This window comes from Eptesicus fuscus, chromosome 10 (genome assembly GCF_027574615.1).
Source record: "Eptesicus fuscus isolate TK198812 chromosome 10, DD_ASM_mEF_20220401, whole genome shotgun sequence".
In the NCBI taxonomy this organism is placed as follows: domain Eukaryota; kingdom Metazoa; phylum Chordata; class Mammalia; order Chiroptera; family Vespertilionidae; genus Eptesicus; species Eptesicus fuscus.
In genome coordinates, this window is record NC_072482.1 from 93,191,811 (window position 1) to 93,219,730 (window position 27,920).

The following is a 27,920-nucleotide window of genomic DNA, read 5'->3' on the forward strand; positions in this document are numbered from 1 at the left end:
CTCACCTTAAATGTGTGCATGGGAGAGTGCTCTTTGCAGATTGTTGAGAAGTTAGATACTTGGTTAAAGAACTGTTTTAGTATTTTCAGTATGTTTACATTTTTAAACCCACTTTATGACCTCAACTGCTTTCTTAGCAAATCCCATCTGATTAGTGCGGGAAGCGGATTGCGAAACGGCTAGAATGCCCAAACCTGGGCAGATACCCCTGTTCTCAGGCTCCTCCGGCCCCGAGCCGCCCTGCAGGCCTCCTGCTCCCCCAGCGAGCCGAGTGCGGGCCTCGCGCTGAGGAACGCTGTGCAGCTCACGGGCCCGTTGCGTTCTCCCCCCCCTACCCCCCCCCCCCCCCCCCCCGGGTGGGAGCCTCGTGGAGTGACTGAGGCTGCAGTGGCGGCCGGGCCGAGTGCTCCACGCTGACAGGAGAGCGCAGGGGAGCCAGAGGTGGTGTCCCCCACGACCGCTTCGTGCCTCTGCCTGCGCTGCCTTCCCGCCGCGTCTCCGCCGCGTCTCTGCCGGCGCCCGGAGCTGTTGCTTGTCTGGCAGGCGGCCCATCGTGCCGGAGCCAGTCCTGGTGTCTAGGGCCGGATTGGTACAGCCTTCCCCTGACTGCCCCCCTTTGAACGGGTTCGGAAGAGGACACAGTGGGAACTGCGGGTGAACGTGAAAGTTTGTACATAAACAGAACAGGCCTTCCTGGGGGGGGGGGAGGGGGGAGGCCAGGCCGTCCCTCACCCCTGAGGTGGGGCTTTCACATCGGCGGTGCCCAGGGCACAGCTCTGAGCAGCCTGTTAGCCAGAAGCTTCCCCGCTGTCCCAGGTAATAGGGACGCTGGGTTGTGGCATTATGGGTTTTGTCTGGCTTGCTGAAATAAAATTACCTCAGAGCATTGAATCTACACAATAAATTCTCATCTACTATTAGCAATACTCATTTTTCCCTTTTTCTTTGGACTCCAGGGCCACAAAAATAACCAACAACAAACAGATGGCACCGTGGCCTGCCCGAGAAGATTTATGTATTCCTAAGGAATAACCAATTTCACGGAGATTCACAGAGAGGGGTTTTTACACTATTCAGATAATTCAGTTATTTGTTATTTCATACAAAGGTAATCTGTTCCGTGAAAGGCCATTTATCCTCACAGGCTTTCGTACGGACTAGTAGTATATATACTTTTTATTGCATTGTGCATTTTGAAATATTGAATTTTTAATAATTTAAACATTCATCAAAATTTTTTACACATTTATGTGATTTTATTTCAGCTTTATTAAGTCAAATGCTACCTGATAGAAAGTAATAATGCCGCACATCCAAGGAATAGTGACGACTCAGCGTTTGCTGGCATGTGGTGAGGGCCCACGCATGTCTGCGGGACGTGGGGCTGGCTCCGGGGGAGTGGACGGCAGGCCCGGGCAGGGAGCTCCTGGGAGCGTTAGGTGTGAAGGTGCTCACTCAGCTTTCCCAGAGACGGGCCGGGCAGGGGCAGTGGGCAGGGCAGTGGGCACGGCGATGGGCAGGGGCAGTGGGCACGGCGATGGGCTGATTTCCTGGGAGTGATGCTGGCTCACATGCTGGGTTTGCTCAGGTTGATGGTCCCGTGGGCCAGCTCGGGTGGAGCGGGCTGTGGTGGACATGGTGGGTCCTGCCTCTCACCTGCTCGGCCCATGTGGAGGCGCATCAGCATCGGGGGTCCTGGGGTGCCCGGGCCATGCTGAACTAGACAGAGGAGTGCGCTTTCCTCAGACACTCTGTGGTGTCCATCGTGTTCTTTATATCGTTGCTACATATAGACACAGTCAGGAATATCACAGGTGTGTGCACATAGATAGGCCCCTTTGTGTTTTCAAAAACAAGGAACGAGACGTTTGCAGAGTATGCTATGTTGTTTACCACGAAGAGAAAAGTGGGTGCATTTCTGGCCGTTTCCTCTGGGAGTGGTGCGCAGCCTCGGAAGGAGCCTGAGGAGGAAGTGGGAGAGGAAGAACGTTGAGGTCACTTTTGCTCACACGTGTTCTCTGTTCTCTGGAATATTTTAAGTCCCGGGGGAAACAGCTGCCGTGGGACCTTGCCCGCACCGGCTCTTAGAGTCATTCTGGCTCTTCTTTCGCGGGCGAAGCCGGAGGGGAGCGCGTGCGGTGTCTACAGACTCTGCATCCGCACCGGCCTCTGCTGCCCTTTGGAGCGGGGGGGCGGGGGGGCAGGGCCTGATTTACCACGTGCCTGTGGTGGTGGTCTCTCCTCGGAAAGGGGAAGAAATGGTGCCCTCGAGTCCCTTTGCCCTGGGAGAGGGGGGCTTGGTGCACGATTCCCTGCGAATTCTGCTAAGAAGTCAAAATAAGCATTTCAAAAAAGGATGGAAAAAGCCACCGTAAAGAAAGACCTGGAAGGATAAAATTTACATTGTAAGGCAGGAGCACTAAACAAAACTACTCTAAGTCCTTATGTGCCTCAAAATAATAAAGCCACGCAATCTTTGACAGTTTTCTTATTTGTGTGACCCAAATGCTCATTTTAAAATATATAATATTTTTTCTATTTTAAATGAAGAAGTTTGGAGAATTTCAAGTCAATATATATGCTTATATTCATCTAAGACTGATTTTTAAATCAGTGAAGTTATTATCATTAATTGTCATAATACATATTGACCTAGTTCCCTACACTTCCACATTGCTTCTGTGTACATTTACACATTGAATGCATGAAGAAGGATATTATTACTTTTTATTTTTTTTAAATATTTCGCATAATGTGTTACAAGTGCTGACAGGACTGTCGTAGCCATTGGAGAAGCAGGGCCTGGCCGCCGCGTGTCCGTGACTTGGCCGCTCCCTCGGGAACTGCGTGCTGTCGCTCCTCTGAGCCACTCTGCGAGGAGCTGGCAGGACGGGGGCCTCTTCCCACGCTCGTCCTGCTTTCCCCTCCCGCTCTCCAAAGGGGTCTTTCTCGATGCGCAGATTTGCCAATTCCTGTCTTGCTAGACCCCAAGGTGAAGCCACCCGGAGCAGCGAGGCGGACTTCTCCGTGCTCAGCTGCTGTTTTGAGGTTTCACACATTCACAAAAATAACAGCATTTTTAGCTGATCCCAATAGATTCTTCTCTGCAGCTGCATCACTTGAAAAAGCTTTTTGTTCCAGTTCTTAAAGTCTAAGTATTGAAAGTAATTTGAAAAAAAGAAAAAGAAAAGCATCCCAATTACGATTTGTGTGTGTGATGGTGACTTCAGGCTGACGGCCTGCACGTGGGCCCTGAAAAGCCAGCAGTGGAAGCGGCACCGGCGTGCACCGGGGGGCGCCCATGGGAGCTGGCGGCTCGTGGCAGGGTGGGCTCTTTTGGCAGGACCTCTGGTGCCAGCCGGCAGCGATGCTAACGATATTAGCAAATGAGCGGCACAGAGCTTGCCAGCTAATTCGCCAGAGCCCTGCTCTCCTCTCTCTGCTGTAATTAAAACTAATGATTTTCTAAAACATAGTAATACGCGAATGTGTGCGGTAATCGTTGTGTAGCGGGCAATCTGTGGAGCCTTTTCTGCAGCTTCCTTTCTCTTTGTGCCGCTTGGCACCTCGTGCTCCGCGTACACTCCTCGCTGGAGCCAGCCCCGTTCGCGGGATGTAAAGTGGGTCCTGTCCCGAAAACCTCAGGCCTGACTCGCTTTGAAACAGGAATGTTCCCTGGTCTTAGCTCGCTTCTAAGGCTCACAGTGCGCTCCCTCTTCCTCCGCCGCCTCCCTCTCCTCCGACTCCTCGCACGTGTGTGGTGTCGCACCTGCAGCCCGTGCAGTGCAGATGGTCTCTCAGTGGGGCCTGCAGGAGCTCACTGTCACTCCCGGCACCTACACTCATTCCCACTGTGGCCTCGCTCTTCCTTCAAAAAGAAATTCAAACTCTGCTTTTCACTTGACAATGTCTGTTGGTATTTGCAATAAATGTGTATAAATCAGTTGTTCTTTGGTAACCCTTTCATTCTAAAGCATAGATGAATTTGATTGAATTTCTGAGCCAGGAAAGAGAAAATGAGTTTTGCCTGGGATCATCAGGTTGACCCTGGAGCTGTGTGGGTGTCGGCCCTGGGTGCCTGAGCTCTGCCCAGGGCTGACAGATGTGCGCAGTGCACCAGGCCGGAAGGAAGCCAGCCCATGCAAAATAATTAGATTCTTTCCTTCAGAACTTACTACTTTTGATCATTGTCTTTGAAGTCATCTGTTACGATTGTCTTCCATTATTATAGACTAGGCCAGTGGTCGGCAAACTCATTAGTCAACAGAGCCAAATATCAACAGTACAACGATTGAAATTTCTTTTGAGAGCCACATTTTTTAAACTTAAACTTCTTCTAATGCCAATTCTTCAAAATAGACTTGCCCAGGCCATGGTATTTTGTGGAAGAGCCACACTCAAGGGGCCAAAGAGCCCGCATGTGGCTCGCAAGCCGCAGTTTGCCGACCACGGGACTAGGCCACATGCAATAGATAAGCTTTTCGAATGAAACACTATAATATGTCAAATGATTTTTGCAGACTTATAGATTCTGTGAATTTAGGAAATGAAGCACTAAATCCTCTATTCACCAGGTAAAAAACATACACAACCAGCATTTGCTTTCAACACCTGATGAGCAATTTAAAGACTGGGCTTATTAAATAGTATTGCTATAAGTTGACTTTCAGTGGTTTGGATCTTGAGTAAATGATTGCTTCTTTTTTAAAAAATAAAGGATTGACGGAATGTCATGCTATTTAGACTTCAGAAATTACAGTTTGTTCTGAGTTACGATTTCCTTTTCCTTTCCTTCCTTCAAGGGACAGTCCGGTGCCCCGTGCATCACGCAGTAACTTGTGTTAGCGGGCGCTCCACCTGAGGATTCACATGTATAATCCTAAACTCTTTCTCCTGTTTTCGATTAGCATCTATGGGTCTTGCAGATATGATGTCTCCTGGCGAATCCAAGCTGCCGCTGCCTCTCAAAGCCGACGGGAAGGAAGAAGGCCCTCCGCAGCCCGAGAGCAAGGCGAAGGTACTTCCTCTCTGCACGGTGGGCTGCCTGCTAACGCTGCACGTCCTTGCGTCGCTGGTGCTGGCCCACACTGCTTCCGTCTGGTCTCTGCATGCCTTCACTGTGCACATGTCTGTAGCCTTTCTCCCCCCACCCCGTCATGGCGTGGATCTGAAAGTTACTAGTTCTACGGCATTAACTCGGCTGTGGGAGGGGGTGGCGGGACAGGACCCCTGAGAGAAGTGCTCTGGGGTGGGGAGAAGGAAGATCTTGCCTGGTTTTGATTCTTGCAGCCATTTTCTCTGCCTTCAGTTTATAGCTTCCTGTTTTGGCCGCCTCAGCAACAGCAACATATGTAATATTTTGCTTTCCTGCCTTATTTGATAAATAAGGTGAACAGCTTTTTTTTTCCTTTCTTTCTTTCTTTCATAAGGGGTAACCCATGCTTAACATTCCATGTGAGCTTGAAGTGAGCATGGTGGCTTAGTGGCCGTATACAGCATCAGCAAACTCACCGAATTGTACTAATTAAGAATGTTGTTTTAATACCGTCTATGTGTGTGTTTTTGTGTGTCCGTTCGTACGTCTTTATATAAATATGAAAGTTCGTCTGTTTAACTGGATGTACTTTTTGTTATTTTAAATAAAGTTTGCCCTACCTTTGTCTTTTTTTTTTTTTTTTTTTTTATTCCTCTACCACAGGATAGCTACAGCTCTCAGGGTATTTCTCAGCCCCCCACCCCCGGCAACCTGCCAGTCCCCTCCCCAATGTCCCCCAGCTCTGCTAGCATCTCCTCATTTCATGGAGATGAGAGCGATAGCATTAGCAGCCCGGGCTGGCCCAAGACTCCATCAAGCCCTGTAAGTGGCTCTGGTTTTTTGTTTTTTGTTTTTCGGGGTTTTTGGATAATTAAGTAATTCTACTTTAATGCTTGCTTATTTACTTGTTTTATAAGACTTTTTCTTCAATAATGTATCCATAAAAGGGGGTTCTTTATAATTGCATTAGTAACAAAATGAGCATAGTTGATGTGCATCATAGAATTTGATCTCTGTCGATGAAACCGCTGCTGGAACAAGCGCCTACAAGCACGAGATTGTGTTACGGGTCCAAACGCCTCCCCCTGGTGACCGTTCCGATACTGAGTCCCTGCGCACTTAGCGCAGTTAAAATGAGTCCCTCCTCGTGTACGTGGGAACTGTGAGCAGTCATGGAGTAAATGGCAAGTTTGGCCTTGGGCAGGTTTGTTGTATCTGAAACATCTGCCTACCTGAGAATAGAAGCATTACGCTCGGGGCATGGCTTAGATGTCAGCCCTGTTCCCGCCCCTGTCGGCCTCAGCCGGGAAGTGGTGGGAGTGCTCGGCACGGGACTCCTGGACCGCCTCTCAGATGACTGATGTGCCTACGCTAGAGTCGGTGAGATGAAAACTTACATCCTGCACAAGACTGCTGACAATCCTGAAACTAAGTGTTGGTTTCCATAAGATACATAAAAACAAAAGTGATGACGTATATATAAAGGGATGTTAGCCTTTATGTTCTTGTGCCATTGAGTCTTCTTTTCCTTCTAAAGAAATTAATTCTGTGCCATTAAAAAAAAAAAAGAATGGCACTGTAGTAACCTTTATTTTACATTCACATAAGGACTCAAAAGATCTTTAAAAAAAACCTTAACATGCAATTACTCGCCAGGAAGGCTTAATTAACACGCTAATTTTTGTGAGAGGGTGGGTGGGAGAGCACAGCTCAGTACAGCGAGTGGGAGAGGCTACTGGGACCTGGCAGCCTCGTCAGCTCCCAGGAGGCTGCCGCTCCGGTCCACTCGCCGGTTCACGCCGCTGGGCTGGAGTGTGCAGAGCTGGCGGCAGCAGGTGCTTGTAGAAGTCACCGGAGCTCCGGCCTAACCAGCGTTTTCCTTTGCAGAGGAAGAAGGGGTAGATGTCCGCTGCTACCTTCTGTGTAGACAGCCAGGATGAATGAGAAATGGTGCGGGGGGCTGTGCAGGACTGATGGGCGGGAGGGGCCGCTCCTTCGTGCCGATGTCTACGCTACTGGCTTTGAGTCTCAGAAGGCAGCCAACATGGAGGGAGTTTCCCCATCATCGACCCTGGGTTTTGTTTGTTTGTTTTAATCATAAGAAAAGTATTTTTGGCTCAGTAACACTCTCAACTTAACAGGTAGAATTCAAATTAAAACCTTCCCAAATCATTTGCATGTTGGTTCAGAGGGGAAAATTTTAGAGGCTGAAAACCTTTAAAACCTTAAGATAATAACTAAGACCAATAATTGATTAAAAACAAAGACTACTGATAGACTATGTTTAAAAATCCCACCTTGTTGATTTCTGAACTATAAAGAAGGGCTGAGGTATTTATTGTATTTTTAACTTAGTTGCATACACCCACTTTCTGCATAAATACAAGAAAAAAAGCAAACTGTAATGTTAACCTAATTTTCTGATTATAATGCACCATACTTAAAATTGCGTATCACTTTCCTCTTTTTTCTAAATATTCCGTGTACATTACCTCTTCCTGTGCCATCACCATGTTGAGAATGTACAAGCCGCTCCCGGCTCCAGGGCTCAGTGCGGATGGAGAGGCTGCAGTTCGGGGAGGGGGGGGTGGTTAGATGATCGCTGTGGGTGAGAAAGCCCTTTCCTGAGTGAGGCGCTAATTCAGGAAAGACCGGAGGAGCTTGAAAGGGAGGACCGCAGACTGTCTGCTGTCAGTCACTGCTGACGTGTGCAGTGTAGGCATCTTCTCCTGCTCCGTCTGAGAGAGGCTTGGTTCGTGCCTAGCGTGGCTCTCACCAGTGTCCCTGAGGAAGTCCGTCTAGTAGCAGGCCCTGCGCGGACTGAACAGGAGAGACGTCTGTGCTTTGACAGTGTGTGGCACCAACACTGCTGTCACAAAACATTCACAATGAAATAAACATTGCACATCCACATACTACCAGGCATATGGCAAAGACTGCGCAATGTGAATCTGCCCGGAGACAGGGAAATGTACTTGGAGACTTAAGTTCTAGGCGAGGAGCCCATGGGCGGCACCATAGCAACGTCCTGCCGTGGTTTTCCGCGATCCCCGCGCCGTGTGCCGGCCTCCGTGCGCTGGGACAGGTTCCCGCCGCGGGAGCCACGGGAGGCGGGAAGGCCGGCCGCTCTGCAGAGCTCAGGGCCGAGGGCAGGGGCCTGAGGACGCTTACCCAAAAGCCACGCCACAGCCAGCCTCTGGGCGGACGAGGTCTGCGGGCCTCGGGATGAAGCCTGTACTCTTTCCTGAGGCTTCTGTTTCTCCGTGTCCTTTCTCTCTGTCCGGACACCCACGTTCTCACTTGGGAAGCAGACCCCGAGGCCGGGAGAGGGAGGGGATGCTGGGTGTGGGCGCCGTCCCGGCTCAGCCTCCAGTCTCACTACATAGTGTCCAGTTCCCGGAGCACCTTGCTCAAAAACCCGCTTTTTGGGGATGTTTTGATCAGCGGTTGACTCTTATTCGGATGGTGCCAGACTTTTTGGACCTTTCTTACCCTGTGAGTCTACACTCCTAGCTGTGCCCAGTGCCCTCCGTGTGCAGTCACAGCGGTGCCTCCAGGTCAGCAGACCCTCCTGTGGACCTTCATGTCCCGTCGGGAGAGGGGAGGCAGACAGATGCTCCCTGCGAAGGGTGGGCTTTTACTCGCCGTGTCCGCCAAGGGCAGACAGAGCCTGCGGTGAGGGCAGCCACCGGGGTTGTCCTGGCACCTGGCACATGAGCCCAGCCTGACCACTGGTTGTTTTAATCCTCACCTGACGATATTTTTCTGTTGATTTTAAGAGGGGGAAAGACAGATAGAAACATCGATGTGATTGGTTGCCTCCTGCACGCGCCCCAACCAGGGCCCGGGCCGGGGAGGAGCCTGCAACGAGGTACGTGCCCTTGACTGGAATCAAAGCCAGGACCCTTCATTCGGTTCACAGGCCGACACTATCCACTGAGCCACCCTGGCTCGGGCTAGCTTTTCATGCAGATGTGTTATGGCACCATGAAAATGCTTTTCTGAAGCTTTAAAAACTATGAAAAATAAAATGATTGTATTAAGAATTATGCTCTTCAGTACATTTTTCTAATTTTAAGAGAACAAATTGAGATATGCAGACATTAAGTTTATTTAACAAAGCAATGTAAGAAAAGTTAGATATGCATCGTCAAGCAAGCGACTTCAGGCCTGTTTCCGGTCAGGATGACCCACTCCTGTCACTGCCCGGGTCCTGAGTGGCTTCTCCCGGGCAGAGGACGGGCCAGAGCGGCAGTTCAGTCTTAGGTCCGTGGTGTGCAGAGCTACTCGAGTGCTTTCACATCGAAGAGATGGCTTTTATTTCTCTTATCCTGAATCGAATCTGCTAAAGTGCAAGAGGGAGGTTGGTTCTATGTTAATAGATTTTAGGTGAGAATGCTTTTCCTCGTGTCCTTATTTCAAATTATCTTTTATTTTAAAACACTGGATCCGTGTTTTTAGAGTATTTCCCGAAAAGCGGAAGACTTTGACACTAGGATTTAGAACCCTCCGATACCTGCCCCGTTGATGACAGAGCTCCCGGGATGCCATAGTGTGAGAAAGCGGCATCAAACGTCAGAGCGCGTTGTTCCTCGTCAAACACTCCTTGGCTAGAAGAGCAGGAAATACAGTTTAAAGACACAGTGTCTATCGCGTGTGCTCCATGGCGTAGTGTGTACAAGGGCTTGCAGACATGCTAGGGACGTGTGCATACAGTGGTCAGCACTTCCCTGAAGTGATTTTAAGTGGCTGGCCGTTTAGCTTCAGCATCGATGTAAATTCTAAAAGATCACTATGCTTTTTCCTGCCACTCCGCATTTTTTTATTTACATCAACTCTATCACCCACTTCCGCATATTTGATGAAAAGATTTTGTGCCTCAATAATTCTAAAGCTGGAGGCTTAAAATTTCAGTGAAGACAGCTTGTTAAAGAGTTTCCTTCTCCAACATCCTTGCTCAGGTCCTCCTTTTATTGGGGACCATGTTGCTAAACAGGGTCACATCAAACCTCAATGGCAGTCATGTTATTCAACCCCCCAAATTTCAGAATGTGTGTGAAACTATGTTAGGCTAAGTTTCATGCAGAAGAGTTAGAAAATCTCCATCCAAACAGTGACTCTACGTTGCAAATGACAAGCGAGTCAACAGGAATGAACGAAGTCAGTTACTGTTCCGAGGAGATCTTTAGAGGGAAGTTAGAAGTGATCTTGGACAGCAACCCCCAGAGTTGCAAATATTACAAGTACATTAATACAGTTACAAATATAGACATAAAAGGAAGGGAATAATGGTACAGATATAGAGACATGAAGGGAACTGAGGGCTGTTTAGGACAAAGTGTCCCTTTCCCAGGTCACGGGTCAGATGTGCAGAAACGGCAGCTTTCGACATTTCCGTATCAAGTATAGTTAGAAAAATAATAGACCGAGAATTAGAGCATCGGCCTGAACCCTGTGGGCATTAAGCACATGTGTATAAAAGTAGGCAGGTATTTACCTATAGAGACACCCGGAGTGGGAAGTAGCACGTGTCTGTGATTAGGGCCTGGTCACCTAAGGAATTAGCCGCCCTTCACCACGGCAGAGTTCAAGCACCTTCAGTGGGGAAGCTGGTCACCGTGAGGCGTGCGGGGCCTCAGCCGGGAGCCTGGAGAGCTCTCAGGCTGGGGCCCACACCCTGTGACCTGTGACCTGTGACCTACCTTTTATTTCCCACGAGTTCCAGTGTTTGCTCTTCCTCCGTATGACTTAGCGTTTTAATGAAGACACGCATTAGCCATTCTTATTTTGACAAGGAAAGTGGAGCTCGTGTAGTTTTGGGGGCTCTACATACATGTGAAATTTAAATTCATTGTGATCGTTCTGTGAGTTAACGCCCTCCTACTATTTTTAAAAATGACGATGGTGTCATGGGAACCTTGCCTTCTGGGATTCAACGCTTATATCAGTAAAGTAAAAGTTTAAGTATATAATGGGGGGCGGGAGGGGGCGGGCCTTCATTTAAAATCAAAGTAAGTTCTTCATTAAGAAATGTATAGTTTGTGCCTGAACTAGTAGCCTTCATTCCTAGTTGTTGTGTGATAGCAGTAGTCTTTAAAATTTACTCTCCTTTTGTACCTGGTGCCTCATTGCTTTTCCTCCCCTTCTTCCCTGTCCCTCTGCCCACCTCTCCCCTCCAAATGCTCCTTCTGGCCCCAGAAGTCCAGCTCGTCCACCACCACGGGGGAGAAGATCACCAAGGTGTATGAGCTGGGGAGCGAGCCGGAGAGGAAGCTGTGGGTCGACCGCTATCTGACCTTCATGGAGGAGAGGGGCTCCCCTGTCTCCAGCCTGCCCGCCGTGGGCAAGAAGCCGCTGGACCTGTTCCGGCTCTATGTCTGCGTCAAAGAGATCGGAGGTTTGGCCCAGGTGAATTGAATGAATGAGTGAGTGAGTGAGTGAAGAGGGAGGCATTCTGGATAAGCTCCACAGCAACCTTCTTTGACTATGTAGACGGGTTGTTTTCTCACGGAGAAAGAGCTAAGCCTGTGGGAGAGTCGCCTTCATGGGGACCCATGCAGGGAGAGCATCGGGACCGGGGACCCTGGCTTCGCAGCCCGCTCGCAGTGTGACCCCCCCACAGGCATTTGTATGGACCTCGGTCCCTATCTGTAAAGTGAGACGTTTGGGCTAGATTTTTCTTTAGGGTCCCTGACAGCCGTGGAGTTCTGTGGGATCTGCCAGGATTTCCTAGTAAATATTCCAGAAATGTCTTGTGAATGACCAAATTAATTGTCTGAATCAGGTATAAATCAGATTCACTGTTTCCTCTGTCCAGAGCCATTTATTAAGGAAACGAAGCCATGAAACCACGTCCCTGTCACTGGTCCCCGGGCTGGGCCTGGAGGGAGCAGGTGGTTCCGGGCAGAGTTTCCCTATCCGTGCAGAGCTCACCAGTCCCAGAGGAGGTCTGAGCAAACGAACAAAACGAAGTGCCTGGTGGCGTGGCCCTGGACTCCGAGGGCAGGTGCTCCCCCGGCACCAGGGTTCGCAGGCCCAGCTACGCGTTTGAGTCGCCCGGGCAGCTTTTGGAACCTGTCAGCCCCTGGGCTCCCACCCAGATCCATGAAGGGAGCGCCTGTGGCCCGGGGGTCTAATGCACAGGCGGCCCAGGTCACAGACTGTCCAAGGGCGAGTCATCTAACTCACGGGTCCCCTGGTCCCAGCGCTGCACACGGGGGTGCAGGAGAGGCCTTCGTTCTCCCTGGGGTGCCCCATCCCACTCAGGCCCTGAGGACTACAACTGAAACAGCGTGGTGCCCGGCCCTGCGTGATCACGTGGTAAATCACACCACCACGTCGGCCAGGGGAGAGTCACGATGCACATGTCCCCTCTGCACGGAGACCCCGGCCTCCCCTCTGCGCCTAGACCTCCCGCACGGATTTTTTAGGCCCCAGGATACTAAGCGATTGGGGTCACCATCACAGAAGTGTGGTTTGTCTGGACTCACGCTGACTAGCTGTGTGCGTGAGGGTGGGGTCTGCCAGCGAGACTGCTGGCCTGGCTATGAGGGTGCTTGGGTGTCGCTGTGACTCCGTGGTGAGCGCTTGGCATTGCCGCGCGCACCCATCTTCATCTCTGCCTGGTGGCCACCCGGTGTGCTTGGAGCAGCTGCAGGCACACAGCTCAGCGCAAGGGGCCCCGGGCAGCCCTGCCGGTGTCTGCAGCAGTGCACGGCTGCCGTCGCCGCTGGCGTTAAGCACCGAGAGTAGCATGAGGCACTTCCGTGAGCGTGTGCGGTTTATCATGCGCCATTTAGTACTAAGTAAATGGATATAAAGAGCTTTGTGAGAAAGGTGGAATCCAAAAATTTAACAATTTATTAAAAACCACTTGTGCCCTTAACCCTTACCCAAGCTGTTGAATCCAGGGCGCACGTGAAGGCACGATAATCCCTAGTATTTGCAGGTCTTCATGTTTCGTTCCTGTGTTTACACCTCCCGTAACTCTGTTCCCCGGTGGGAATCAGAAGGTTGAAATAAAGCCTAAAGCCCTTACGGAACACAGCGGGGTTTTTTTCCTCTTCTGTTTGTGCAACTGTCTTCTCCTGCCTGAGAGGGGGGAGCCCTGGAGCCCACCTGCTCCTGCCCCTCACGAGCCCCAGCTGCCTGCCCGGAGGCCAGTGGTGGGTTAGAGCTGCCAGGCCCCACGGCTTGTGCCGGGCTTTAAGGTGGGGTGATTTGGTCAGGGCCTTGTTGACCTTTGCACCCAGTGTTGCCTTTGTACAATCCCACAAGACAGCCTCGTGTGAGGGTGGACGCGCCGGGTTCAGAGGCCCCTCTTCCTGGGAGCTTGTGGGAAGGGAACATCACTGTTTTTCTTACCAAGGCTGAAACACTTAACGTACAAAATAGCTCTGTTGCTCCTTTTCAAATTGGTTTTAGATGCCTTTTTTTGTTTTAATTTTCATTAGAGGTGGGACAGGGCCGAGTGTGAGCGAGAGTGCGTTTGCTCAGATCCATCCCTGGCTGCCCGCTGGCTCTGGAGGAGGGCGAGGCTTCGGAGGTGCCCCAGGCAGCAGGTCCCCGGCAGCAGGTCCCTCATGGCTTCGTGACTGTAAATGCTGCCTTTGCACTACTGAGCGGGAGTAACGAGCATTAGTTAAAGAGGCAAATGAAAAAAAGTAAACCAACACATTAATTGCTTTTTTTTTTCTCTCCTGGCTTTAAACAAGCCACTTTGCTGCAAACCAGTGACCCTGCCATTTGGGTTTGTTTTTTTGGTGTGTTTTTTTTGCTAGGTCAATAAAAACAAGAAGTGGCGTGAGCTGGCAACCAACCTAAATGTTGGCACTTCGAGCAGTGCGGCGAGCTCCCTGAAAAAGCAGTACATCCAGTACCTGTTTGCCTTCGAGTGCAAGATCGAGCGCGGGGAGGAGCCCCCGCCGGAAGTCTTCAGCGCCGCCGAGACCAAGAAGCAGCCCAAGCTGCAGCCGCCATCTCCCGGTGAGTGCGGGCGGCGCAGGGGGGCGGCCTCGGCGCTGTGGGCTCCCGTGCGCCCCCGGTGGCCGCTCGGGGAACAGACGGAAACTGGGCTGGTGTCCTTGCTGGTCCCGCTTGCAAGGCCCGCTCCTTAGCTTTGCCTTGTAGCCACATAGACTGGCACTCCGAGCTGTGTGCCTTTCTTCCTGCCCCGGGTGTCTTTAAATAGTCCACCTCACCGTCACACTGACGCCCCCAGGGGGCCGTGCTGGCGTCTGCGCCCCGCAAAGTCCCCCTGCAGTTCGACAGGCAGCTCGACCGCTCAGCCCGGGACCGGCCTGTTAGCCAGATGGGATCTGGACGCTGTGTTCGTGCCACGGGGCAGCCCATAGCTTCGACCGCGGGCAGGAGTGCTAGGAACGATGGCTGGTCACCTGAATTCTCACACGAAAATCCAAGCTGGTTCCTGCCTGTCTCCTGTCTCCTCTCACCTGACGGCGACCCGCGTTCCTTCCTCCTGCCAGCCCTCGTTCTGCCTGTTAGGCAGCTGGCTGGGCTCTGAAGCCAGTGTCTCCGATAAACAGTGTGAGGGGCGAGAAGAAACCTGGTCATCCCTGTGCTGGGTGGCGGCCTCTCAAGTTCAGCTCCACTGGCCCCGCGTCTGGTCCCGCCACATCGGCCCTGGTGGTCATTCCTGCCGGCGGCCCCGCACACGCGGCTGAGCGTCCGCGCTCCCTGTCGCACCGCGCTCCGGGCTGAGACCCCACGTGCGTGGGCACTTTTCTCCACGCTTTGTCACTTAGTCTCATGTCGGACCCAGGACACAGAGATGGTCTTAAATCCGTAAGAAAACGAAGGCACGTAAAGTCTCCGTAACTGACCCAGAGTCACAGCGACAGTGAGCGGAAAGGGCCCAGCACTCCCTGCCGGATGCGAAACACCTTTGTCCTGGCGAGTGCTGGCGCTAGCAGAGGGTGCCTGAGCCACGGAAAGAAGTGGTTCCTGCTCCTGGTGGCGGTGCTGACACCTGCGGTCGCTAGGCCCGGGGCCTCGCGTAAATACTTGCGTTGAGCACACCGGGTGTAGGTCTGTCATTGCTGAGGACCAGCAGAAAGCCTCCTCTCTCACCCCACCCTCGAGGATCCGAAGCCTTTGCCAGTGACGTTGCACCTGAAAAACTGGAACCCAGTTTTTAAAATCTCCCCTCATTATACTCACAGAGTAAAACAAGCTGCGTGTGAACAGCTCTGACACTCTATTTCCAACATAAAAACCCAGTGGGGTAGAGGAACCAAAGGCAATGTCTGCAAAGATCTGAAGGTGCATTTTATCCGCCGGGAAAGGGCTCGTGCGTGAACGGTCTGCGCTTGGTGTGGAGAATAGCCTCCCAGGCGCGTCGGCTGCAGCGCGGGCGTCCCGCTGGGCAGGTCCCTCCAAAAGGGCCGCCTTGCCGTTTCCTCTTAAACTGCAGTTTTTATGGCAGCGTGATCGTTTCACCTGCACAGAGAGCTTGGATTGCAGGTGTACTTCTGATAATCCATCCTCAGTGGCCAGCTGGAGCTGAGGCAGGCAGCGGCGGGGAACGCTTCCTCCATGCAGCCGGCGGGGTCTGGGGGGCAGGCGCGGGGTACGCAGGGCTCACCCGTCATCTCAGGTGTTCTGTGCACTGCTCAGCAAGACAGACAGGTGCGGGGACGGGTCCCTGAGGTGGTGACTCACATCAGTCTGTGGCCAGAGCCAGGCGCTTCCCAGCACCCATGGGTCTGTCCTCTCAGATTCTGGGACTGTCACTGAGGAACTGTCCCTGAAACATTGTTACTGTCAATGAAGGAAAAAAGTTATTGTCAACAATTGGCCACATCAGGGTCTCGCATACGACAACATTTCCAGGACCTAAATTTCAGCCAAAATGTGTGTCTTTGAGGTCAGTTTTTCCCATGGGCACATAATTTTAGTTGATTCCTTACCTGCACATCCAGGAAAACTAAAAGATTCCTGCGAAACATTCTAGATTATTTGTTTAAATCGGGTGGGGATGCCCTAACCGGTTTGGCTCAGTGGATAGAGCGTCAGCCTGTGGACTGAAGGGTCCCAGGTTCGATTCCGGTCAAGGGCATGTACCTTGGTTGTGGTCACATCCCCAGTAGGGGGTGTGCAGGAGGCAGCTGATCGATGTTTCTCTCTCATCGATGTTTCTCTCTCTATCCCTCTCCCTTCCTCTCTGTAAAAAAATCAATAAAATATATAAAAAATAAAAATAATAAAATAAATAAATCGGGTGGGGAACCTTTTTGCTATCAAGGGCCTTTTGGATATATATATCATTCACAGGCCATACAAAATTACCAACTTAAAAATTAGCCTGCTATATTTGGTCAAACATTTACTTAACTCACCCCTAACGCCTTGGCAGGGCCAGACCAAATGACTTCTCTAACCCCGGTTTAAATGCTCACTAAGCCATCTTAAATCCTAGATCACTGGCTGTATTGTAGAGCGCTCTAAGTCAGCGGTTGCCAACCAGTGGCCCGTGAGGTCCGAAAGGTTGGTGCCTGCTGCTCTGTCCTTCTGTATTCATTTTGATTTGATGTGGCCGGTATGGGTCTGAAATTCAGTGCTGTCAGCCCTTCAGGTGTCACCCCTCAGGCCTCTGGGGCCATCGGGATCTCCACTGTGGACAGGCCTGTGGTTCCCAGAGAGATCGGGTCAGCTGAGAAGGCCCCGGGTGAACCGGGACAAGGCCTGGTATGAGGCATCTCTCCGCCCAGTGGGGCTCTCGTTGTGATAAAACTATAAAAGCTGTGGACTTCGAATGAGCAGCCACTGCAGTTTCCTACCCAGCTGGCCAGGACGGCCTAGAAACCAGTGGGGGCGAGGGGGAGGAAGGGGCAGGGCCTGCCTCGGGGAGCAGAGGAGGGCGGGGCAAGGAAGCTCCACATTCAATTAGTGAGTCTGTAACCAAAAACCCATCCATCTTTGCTGGCAGGTGGCTGACTGCGTTTCTATTATTAGCTGACAGGTGATGTCACAAAACCTGTCATGGATCCAACTAGGGAATCCTCAGTGGAAAATAAATGAGAAAGGGCTCGGGTTATAAACAAAAGTGCCCTCTGGGTGACCTCTAGTCACTGCAGGCCTGGGACACATCAGCTCTTCTTGCTTCTCCCCACCCTGCTTCCAGAAACCCCAGCCAGAAGGAGGGCACCAGGTTCGTGCTGTGTAAATTATCTTCCCAGCCAGGAGTCTGGCTGTACCGTCTGAAGTGTGTGAATGTACTTAACCTTCAATAACCTTTCCATTGTTTACTTTCGAGTATACATTTGTAGCTTCTGGCAAAAGGTAGGGACATCCTAGAGAGCGTGCCAGCCTCTGCTATTAATGGAGCTTCAAGAGGTTGCATTCATTTTTTTTTTATTTTTTTTTTTTCTGAAAGCAAAGGAAGAAACTCTGGCAAGAGGGAAGAATTTTCCCTTTTTTTATGAGCTGTAAATGTGAATACTTGTAAATAAGGGTCATTCTGAATCACCGCCTGTGAGCCAGGTTTCCAGGGAAGCGTGCAGGCTGCGAGCAGCCGGTCCTCCATGGAAAAGCCAGGCATTGCTCCTGCTGGCTCCTGTCTGTAGGTCACCCTTATGTTTATAAAGACTGATTTTTTTTCTTTCATTACATTTTTAAATATGCATTACTAGCGTTACACCAAAATTTGGTTTATAAGCATGAGTTAGTAAGTTTGTTTTTTTTAAGATGCCTGCATCTAAAAAGATACTCACATTAAAAGTAGGTCTTCCCGTGTCTCTGAGAACCTCCCAGAGCCACACTAGTCCTGGGCACCCAGGGAAGACACTGCACGGAACACAGCCTGTTGGGACCTGGACAGACCTGATCTCGCTGGGCATGGCCCTGCTCACAACTGGGCATGGCCCTGCTCACACCTGGGCATGGCCCTGCTCACACCTGGGCATGGCTCTGCTCACACCTGGGCATGGCCCTGCTCACACCTGGGCATGGCCCTGCTCACACCTGGGGCTGGCTACGTAGAAGCGATAGACCCGTCGCCTTTATAACACACTCGCTAGTGACCAGTTTAACTCTGTTTCCTGTAAAGTACAACGAGGATGGTGGTCACTCGTGAGCCTTGGGCACTGCAGAGGAAAGGAGCTGTAGATGTAGCATGTACCAGCAGCCAGGAACCCGCGTGTGTTACAGCTCTGAAGCGTTCGCTGGAGCCTGCACAAGGCAGAGATGTTGGTCTTTTCTTGTCAGTTTGGCGCACGGGTGGAACTCAGGGATGGAAAAGAGCCGGCAATAGAGGAAGCCCATTATTTACTCAATAAGCGATTAGTAACTGAAACCAGTATCTATTGAACACCTAACATTCTAAGGACTGGGATCAATGATAAAGCAGGAACTCTTAAAATACTGTTTTTTTCTTTAAGGTGAGGTTAATATTTTCAAGATTCCTTGCTTAAGTTTTTGAAAGATCTGCTCCAGTTACTATAATGTAATTACAGTTAAAGCCAATCCTTATAAACTCTGATAATGACATTAATGAATTCCAACCCGGCATTGTGTTGTGTAGTCAGAAATCTGATTTCATAGCTCCAAAAGTCACTGCTAATGACAGAGCATAGGTACTTCTAGACATTTAGAAGGCATCAAAATACGATAAAGGCCCGTTGTTATTTTGTGTCATTGCTTTTCAACTTAAACATTCTTAAGTTAAAAAGTAAGACCAGAACTAATTTTTCTAATTTTTTTTAAAAACAGCACAATAGTCCATCAAATTGATATGCCAAAATTTTCATCCCATTAATCCTTATTCTCAGACATTTAAATTATCTACATTATAAACAAAACTGAAATGAACATTTTTCTGCCTAAAACTTCCTTTACATTAGATTGTTTTCTTGGGATTATTACCCAGGAAAGTCATTACCTGGTCCAAGTATAACTTTTATGGCTCACAAATGAAGTATGTTTCCAGAGTTAAACTTTTACTGATTTTTCACCACAAATAATGAGGAAGAAAAAGAATTGTAATGGTGTATGGTCAAGAATACTAACTAGATCTACTGTGGTGATCATTTTGCAATAGTTACAAATATCAAATTATTACATTGTACTCCTAAAAATACTAGAATATGTCCATTATATCACCTCTATAAAAAATAGAAGAGTGACTAATTTTACTCCATCATGACCAGCAATGGGTATTGTTACTATTTCTAATAAGGTGTTGTCTTGTTGTCTTTCCTTTTTTTTTTTTTTTTTTAATAACTAGCAAGGATGATCTTCCTTCAGTAACCTTGTTTTTCCCCATTTTCTCTTGGCACTTATACTATCAGCTAATTCCGGATCCTTGCAAGGTCCACAGACCCCCCAGTCAACTGGCAGCAATTCGATGGCAGAGGTTCCAGGTGACCTGAAGCCGCCGACTCCGGCCTCCACCCCTCATGGACAGATGACCCCGATGCCAGGTGGAAGGTATGTTCAAGAACTGAGCGTGCAGAACCAGACTTGCCTCTCTTAATTTTCTGCAGCGAACCTCATAGAGGATGGTGTTCCCTGGTGAGTGTTAAACGTTGACTGCTGCTGGTTTCACTCGTCATTTATTTGGATAGTTTTTACGTTAACTGATCTCAGGAGCAGCTTGTTTTCTGAGTAAGTGTTTGGAGGTAACACTCTCTGCTCTGATATTAAGCTTTCGTTTCTCCCATCCGCTCAGAAGCAGTACAGTCAGTGTGCACGACCCATTCTCAGACGCGGGCGACTCATCGTTCCCAAAACGGAACTCCATGACTCCGAGCGCCCCGTACCAGCAGGGCATGAGCATGCCCGACGTGATGGGCAGGGTGCCCTACGAGCCCAACAAGGACCCCTTTGGCGGGATGAGAAAAGGTGGGTGCAGAGGCGCCTTCTCCCTGCCGTCCCTCCACCGTCCCCTCCGCGTCCGACACGGTCCAGCCCCCGCTCCCATTGACTGAGTCTCTGGCCTTGGACAAACTACCTGCACCTCTGTGCTTCCTTTCCTCATCTAGAAATTGGGATAATGCTGGGACCTGCCTAAAGGGTGCCATGAGTATAAAGGGGATTAATCCCATAAAGGCCACAGAAGAGTGACTGGCACAGGAAGCACGCGTGCTCTGAACGCTACCAGGCGTCGGCGCGGCGGTGGGCACGGGGCTGGGTGCTAGGGGGATGGCACAGACCAGGACTAGCTCCTCACGGACAAGTACGTTAAACCACAAACTGTATTTTATACGGTGTAACCTTTCAGATTTATCTGTTACATAAAGCAAGACAATCTATACTTTTTCCTTTCAAGCTTCAGAGCTGCTTATTCCAAGTAAATATTTTGCAGAACTTGCAATAAATCCATAAACTCGGAACTCCAAAGGCTTTGTGAACGTTGGAGGTAGCTGTTTTTCTTAGTGGCGTGCGGTTAGAAAGAACATTTTGTTAGTGCTGTTGGTGGTGGTTTCACATTTTAGACTCTGAAAGTATGACAATAATAACATGGAAAATAATTAGTAGTGTTTGGAATCTGGCTTCAAAAGTTATTGTGAACTTCCTACCTACATGCTGTTAGACCGCGAGATTGTATTTTGTTTCCTTGTGCCCACATTTCTCGTGTTGCGGCGGGTGGGACGGCAGTGAACGCTTCGCCTGGCACTGGTCGGCCACAGAACTGGTTTCCATCGATCCTGTAAGCGATACCGCTGCTCGGGAGGAAGTTCCACCTCGCATTTCCCGTGGGCTTCAGCTCACGTGTTCCGCTGGTGGATTTGGCACCAAGTGGAAGCAGATAAACAGAAAAGCCTGCCCTGCCACAGTCAGGGTTCGCGCTCCTCCCTACCCTGTCAGCAAGCTTGGTGGCCCTCTGGCTTTCCTGTTTCACTGCTGACAAAACCCAGCTCTTTGTCCTTGTGCTTCTGGGGAGGCCCAGAGTCCAGCCAGCGTGGCCGGTGCTGGCTGCAGCTGTGCCCTTTTAATGCTCACCATGAAGAGGCGGGCGTGCGCCGTGCTCGCTCTCATGCTAAGGATGATTGTTATCAGTCGTTTTAATATTTGCCAGTCAGCTTGGGAGGGGGAAAGGCCTGGTTATTGTTTTAACTTGGATTTCTTTAATTATTGGTGAAGCCACACATCTTTATATATATATATTTATCAGCCATTTACTTTTCTTGTTCTGTGAATATCCATTTATGTGTTATTTTTTCTTTTTTTTTTTTCTTACTGGTTTTTAAGAACTCTTTGTATATTGGGAAATTAAGCTATTAACTTGAATCATCCCCCTTAATTTCTGTCTGTCTCTGTTTTTAAATCTATAAAATGGGAAATACCATCAACACTGGTTCTCCTGAGGGTTGATGGAGATCAGTAAGATAAAGAAGGTGAAAGCCACTGCAGAGCTTACCTGCCGCCAGCTTTCGGCTTCCTTGTCTGCGCCTCTCTGCCGGCCTCACAGATCTACCAGCTCACAAACCTTTAATCAGCTTTGCCTCGTGTAAGAGAGAAGTAACCTTGTAGGGTGAAGAAGGCAGTGGTACTACATATTGATTAGGATTTGCATTAAAATGTCTAATTTGCCTACAGGCTAGTTTCTGGGCTTGACCCAGTTTCCTTCAGGCGCTGAGCTGATGCTCATTTGCATATTTGACCTAATTGTTGCTCTACCCCTGATAGAAATAGCGTATCTCACCCATTCGGGAGCTATTCTAACTCCCTAGCGACTTTCTTTATCCTGATTTTGGAGTGGGGCGGTGGGCGGTTCTGTGTCGAGGTCCTCACTTCCCCCATCAGGGACGGGCACCAGCTCTGCAAGTATCTCCTCTCTCTCCCCCCAGACCCATTTCACAGACAAGGAAGTCAACGCAGAAGTGTGCTAACTTACGGCGTCCGCTTTCACTGTTCCTACAAGTCACCACACACTTAGCAGCATAAGCTGGGGTCGCTTCCTGCGTGCTCCGCCAGCTCCCGCAGGCACCCGTGTGGGGCAGGCGCCGGCTCCTGGGGCTCGGCTCCTCGGCTCGCGCCGGTGGCTGGCAGCACTCGGTCCCTTGCAGCTGGGAATGAGGTGTCCAGTCGGCCATGGTCGGAGGGTCTGGCAGCTCCCAGAGGCTGCCACCCCGTCTTACACGGGGCCCTCTCCCTGCAAGGCGGGTGCTTCAGGGCCAGCAGGGGGCGCCTCTGACTCAGTCTGTCTCCGGCCTGTAGAGGCCATTTAAAGGGCCACCTGACAGTCTCTGCTCCGGTTACCCCATCATATTCAGGGGGCCTGCCCACACTCGGAGGGCCGTGTGAGGCAAGTACACGGGGTGGAGATCTGGGGTCCATCTTAGGGTTCCGCCTCACAGGGCCCACCTTGACTGTAGACCTTACGCTCCTTCCTTCCTATCGTTGGTCACGTAAGGATAAGATATATCTGCGTATTAACAACGAATGGCTAGCCAGGGCCTTTGGCTGTGGGAATGCTGACTGTGGTCTGTTCTTCACCACGCCCCAGTGCCTGGAGGCAGCGAGCCCTTCATGTCGTCGCAAGGCCCGATGCCCACGAGCAGTATGCAGGACATGTACAACCAGAGTCCCTCCGGGGCCATGTCCAGCCTGGGCATGGGGCAGCGGCAGCAGTTCCCCTACGGAGCCACCTACGACCGGAGGTGAGTGTCTCAGGCAGAGATGAAACGTTCACTGGAAACGGTGCCCCCAGCACACACTCCTGAGCCCGGGCGGCGATGGTCACAGTGTCCGTGTTCCTGGGTCCAGGCACAGCTCTGGGGTGTGTGTGTGTGTGTGTGTGTGTGTGTGTGTGTGTGTGGGCTGATGATCAGAAGGGCAGCAGTTGTCCTGGGACATGTATTCCTTTTGTTGTTGTTAATCCTCGCCAGAGGATATTTTTTCCATTGATTTTTAGAGAAAGGGAAAGGGAGGGAGGGAGGGAGGGAAGGAGGGGGAAAGAGGAGAAACATTGATCATATTGATCAGTTGCTTCCCACATATGCCCTAACTGGGGCCAGGGATCAAACCTGGGACCCCTTGGTGCACAGGCCAAGGCTCTAACCATTGAGTAACACTGGTCAGGGCATGGGACATATCTTCTTAAAGGAACCAAAGCAAATACAGGAAGAAGGCTGTGCAGCCTGGGTTTACTCGTAGAAGTCATTTGGTCCTACCGCATCAGAGAGGGGCTTACCGCATTGCTGAGTTTTCTCTTCTACAAAGTTACTTGCTCAGCTTAAATTTTATCTGTCAATTATATTTTTTTCTTTTAACTATAAGCTTCCTTCTAGATATCAATGTTGTTAGCAAAAATTCCCGTGTCTGTTTTACAGGTGATAGTCTAAAAGTTCATTTATTTTCTGTCTTATTCACTGACCAGTTTAGGAATATATTCAGTTTAATTATTCTATTTCTTACAAGATTAATATACTAACTAAACCAGTTAATTTTTTTAAATTTAAAATTTATTGGGGGGTTTTTTTAAACATGCTGTTTTTATGGTATTTATAATTTCTCAGTATATTAGCTGAAAAAATAAATGTATTGCTCATTCCCATTTTAAGATTTAATAGTAATACATTTAAATAATTCCTGTTATTCTTTTCTATAGCCTTTTATAATTGTAGGACTTAGAAATTTTGAGCACTAACATCCATACAGTTATTAGCTAACTCAGTATCATTTGCATTAATTGTGATGTACACCTTTAAAAATGAACATTTCTTCTTCGTAATGAGAAAGGGAGAAGCAGAACTAGCTTCCATTATTGTAGGTCCGTGTCCTGGTCCTCTGCTTGGACTCTGCGACTCTGTGCTGCTGCTTCCTCTCGTGTGTCCCCGCGGCACAGCCCTGGGTGGCACTCCCAGGGCATCCGCGGGTGGGCGGGGCCTCGGCTCAGAGGCAGAGGGTGCTGCCCGCCGGCTGGGACTCCTCACACCGCCTGCCCAGGAGGCTGGCCGCGGTCCCAGGATGGGTGTGCCCATACTTTGCTAAGCGCTCACCTGCAGCTGCTCGGCCTGCCTCTGCTGGAAGGTGCGAGTGAGGGAAGAAACGCTGTTGCGTATCGAGTTTCAGGAAATAGACTGTTCCTTTCTCCCGTGGCCTGCGGTCCTTTGTAAAGGAAGTTTCCTTTGAATGCCCCATCCCAGGCATGAACCCTACGGGCAGCAGTACCCGGGCCAAGGCCCACCCTCAGGACAGCCGCCGTACGGAGGACACCAGCCGGGCCTGTACCCGCAGCAGCCGGTGAGTGGTGAGTGGGCGTGCCCTGGTGCCTTCTGGTTCAGACGCAGGCTCCTGTGGCTGCGGAGCGTTCTAGCAAGTATAACCAAAATGATGAGCATTTGTTGAGCAATCACGATGTCATTTGTTTGTGCTAGAACATGGTCTCAGATTTGGAAGCCAGCAAATTAAAAACAGCCCTTGATGCAGGGTATCCCAAAACAAGTATAATGTGTTATAAGAAGTTAAGGACAGGCACCCATGTAAATAGTAACAAGCCCGGCTTACGTACATCTTAAACGTCTGTGTGTACTGAACGATCACACGCCATTTTAGACCAGAAATACGTGAATATATTTTAAAGAGGACATGTAGGAAAAAACAACTGAAATACTACCTACTACGTGGAAGTTGGTTGGCTTCTTAAAGAGCAGATATTAACTGACGGTACGTTTGACGGCTGGGTAGGTTTCGCTGGTCCTCACAGCCCTGCAGCCCAGAGGCTGAGCTTGCGGGACCGGCTCGCCAGCGCTGTGGGTGCGGCTTTCAGCTTCCACACACTCCAAGGCCCACGACCGCGTGTAGAATAGGGGGCTAAACGTGTGTTTAATTTACCGGCGTGTGCATCTACAGTGGGCTGTGTTCTTAAACTAACTGATCATAACGGTTTTCAAATGAGGTGAAAGTTCAGTTCCCATGTCAGCATCTCACTCACTCCATCAGGAGGTGCCACCCCGACCAGGAGCTGAGGAACGGGCCGTGCCCAGCCTGTCCTCAGGCTGGGAAAGTCTGACCTGGACAAGCTGGAAGTTGGGGTGCGGGCCATGGAATGTCGGGTGTCAGGGTAGCACAGGTGCAGTCTGAGGAGCCAGATCCTTTGGGGGGGGCTTTTCTGTAGAGTTAGGCCTAAGGAATTGTTGAACCCAGGACCCTCTCGGGGTGGCCCTCGGAATATCCTACCCGCTGGGTCCCCTCAGCGTCACTCCGGGCCCCTGTTCCCACAGACAGACCAAGCAGTGACATCAACGGGAGGTCCGTGGGTGCTGGCACGGTGGTGGGTGTGCAACGCTGAAATGAGACAGAAATCGTTAGTCCGTAGTGACGCGAGCTTCCGGGCCCACTTGGGAGTGCACATCCACCAGGTGGTGACGGTGGCCTAAGGGGAGTGTGTGGTTATTCCTGGAAAAGCACATGCGTGCGACTTGCCTTTGTGTGAATTTCAGAACTACAAGCGCCACATGGACGGCATGTACGGCCCTCCCGCCAAGCGCCACGAGGGGGACATGTACAGCGTGCAGTACGGCGGCCAGCAGCCCGAGATGTACAACCAGTACGGCGGCTCCTACTCCGGGCCCGAGCGCAGGCCCCTGCAGGGCCAGTACGCGTACCCCTACGGCAGAGAGCGGGTGCAGGGCCCGGGCCAGATGCCGCCGCACGGCATCCCCCCGCAGATGATGGGCGGCCCCCTGCCGCCGGCCTCCGGGGAAGGGCCGCAGCAGAGCCTGTGGGCGGCTCGGAATGATATGCCTTACCCCTACCAGGGCAGGCAGGGCCCCGGCGGCCCCGCCCAGGCCCCCCCCTACCCAGGCATGAGCCGCACGGATGACATGATGGTCCCTGACCAGAGGATAAATCACGAGAGCCAGTGGCCTTCCCACGTCAGCCAGCGTCAGCCTTACATGTCCTCCTCGGCCTCCATGCAGCCCATCACGCGCCCGCCTCAGTCGTCCTACCAGACGCCGCCGTCACTGCCAAACCACATCTCCCGAGCGCCCAGCCCCGCCTCCTTCCCGCGCGCCCTGGAGAGCCGCATGTCCCCCAGCAAGTCCCCCTTCCTGCCCTCCATGAAGATGCAGAAGGTCATGCCCACCGTCCCCGCGCCCCAGGTCACGGGGCCGCCCCCCCAGCCGCCCCCGATCCGAAGGGAGATCACCTTCCCGCCTGGCTCCGTGGAAGCGTCCCAGCCGGTCCTGAAGCAGAGACGGAAGATTACCTCGAAGGACATCGGTAAGCACCCAGGCTCTGCGCCGAGGCGGCCCGGTGGCCGGCATTCAAACCTTAGTTCAGATGCTCTTCCTGTTGATCGAAGGAGTGAGACGCCCGTGAGTCCAGACTCGTGTTTCAGAGAGGAGCCATAGTTGGTGTAATCCCCTAATTGAGCTGAAGCCGCACCAGGGGAAAGCCTGGGTGACAGGCGTGTTTGCCACGCAGGGCGCTGTGCGGGAGGGGGCAGGGAGAACAGGGCATCCCCCGTGGCTGTGGACTAGCTTCTGGCCGAAAGATCTGACCTGAACCGAGCGCTTCCTCTCCGCGCCGCGTGCTGGAAAGCTGCGGGGCCTGAAGGCAGAGGTGGGCGGGGTTCCCTGGGAGGGCGGGAGCTGAAGGTGATGTGCAGGCAGACAGGGATTGCCATCTGTGGGTCCGCGAATCGGAGGGCGGACACGGCCAGGGGCTGCTTCAGTGATCCCTGGTGGGCTCGCTGGCCCTGCTGGGCCCTCCGAACAGGAAGGAGACACCCGCTGTCTGGGAGCACACACACAGTTCCTCTGCGTTCGTTTTTAAGCACTTGCAGCACAGCAAAGGGAATCTTGATTATACTAAAAGATTCTTTTCAAAAATCTCAAAATCACTTGACATGAAATCCTATTCAAAAATTAGAAAAAGGTTAAAGCTGTTCCCACGCATTGGACTGTGAGGACCCGCAGAGAAAGGAGTGCGGGGGGCGAGCAGAAACACAGACACAGCACCATTTTATATGTGGAAATAGATGTAAACATGTGCACACGTGTTTGTGTGTTTATGCGTGTGTACACGTTTAAATAAATATTTAGATTTATATAAAGTTTCTTAGTACATGTTATACCAGTATTTGTCTGTAGTCTAGAGAAATTTATGTTCATTTTTAAAAGGAAGCTTGCATTTTCTATGATAAAAGTAATATGTGCCTATCTTAGAAAAATTGAAAAGTAAATGAAATTAAAATAAAGGTGGAAACCACAGTCCCCTCCCGACGCGAGGCTGCCGTGGCACCTGGCGTGGCTGTGGCTGTGGCTGTGGAGAGTTCTGGCTGGGCAGGTCCGCTCACCCCACGTGCCCTCACAGGTTCCTGAGATGGCCCCCCGACACTGACAGGTGTGGCCTCTTTTCCTAGCCCAGCTATGGCAAAGCCTGCATGTGCTTTATCACGTGGCTCTGCCTTCCTCAGGGACAGGAATGGGGAGGACAAAAGTGCGGCTCTATTTCCCAGCCCCCGGCTCAGGCTCAGCTCCTGAAAAGTCTGGACCATCAAAGCGCTGGTGTCCACAGCGTGTCCTGAGGGCCAGAGCTAAGGAACAGGGACGGCACGGAAAGCCAGGACTTGGGTTGGGATTTAAGTTCGGCTCATATTCTGCATACTTGCCAGCCTTCCAGAGACCCCATGTTGAGACAGTTGTGGATGGAGCAGGCAACAATGACAAGTAGCATTGTTAGGTTTGACTCAGTTACTGAAACTGCCGCATCTGTTGGGGGTAAAAGAGAAAAGCGGGCTGTGCTGAACCACAGCCTCCTGGAGAAGCACGTGGGCTCCTGTTTAACCCCAAAGCGAAAGGCCTCAGAGACCAGAGTTTCTTAGCACAGCCATCACCTCGCTTCAGATCTGGAAGTGATCATGTCGATCAATCCCTCAGAACAGTTATTTAAAGCCAGTCCTTACCACCGTTTC

General features: G+C 50.9%; 1 protein-coding gene across 1 annotated transcript in view; it reads left to right on the forward strand.

Annotated features, from left to right (window-relative positions):
* The window catches only part of ARID1B (AT-rich interaction domain 1B), a 357,127-nt gene that overhangs the window by 322,617 nt on the left and 6,590 nt on the right, over window positions 1-27,920 (forward strand). Inside the window, exons 10-18 of the mRNA XM_054722446.1 lie at window positions 4,908-5,017; window positions 5,699-5,857; window positions 11,234-11,443; window positions 13,816-14,020; window positions 19,342-19,480; window positions 19,722-19,894; window positions 22,503-22,656; window positions 24,145-24,241; window positions 25,441-26,224. Of these exons, the coding sequence (XP_054578421.1) occupies window positions 4,908-5,017; window positions 5,699-5,857; window positions 11,234-11,443; window positions 13,816-14,020; window positions 19,342-19,480; window positions 19,722-19,894; window positions 22,503-22,656; window positions 24,145-24,241; window positions 25,441-26,224 (2,031 nt within the window). The remainder of the gene's footprint in view (window positions 1-4,907; window positions 5,018-5,698; window positions 5,858-11,233; window positions 11,444-13,815; window positions 14,021-19,341; window positions 19,481-19,721; window positions 19,895-22,502; window positions 22,657-24,144; window positions 24,242-25,440; window positions 26,225-27,920) is intronic.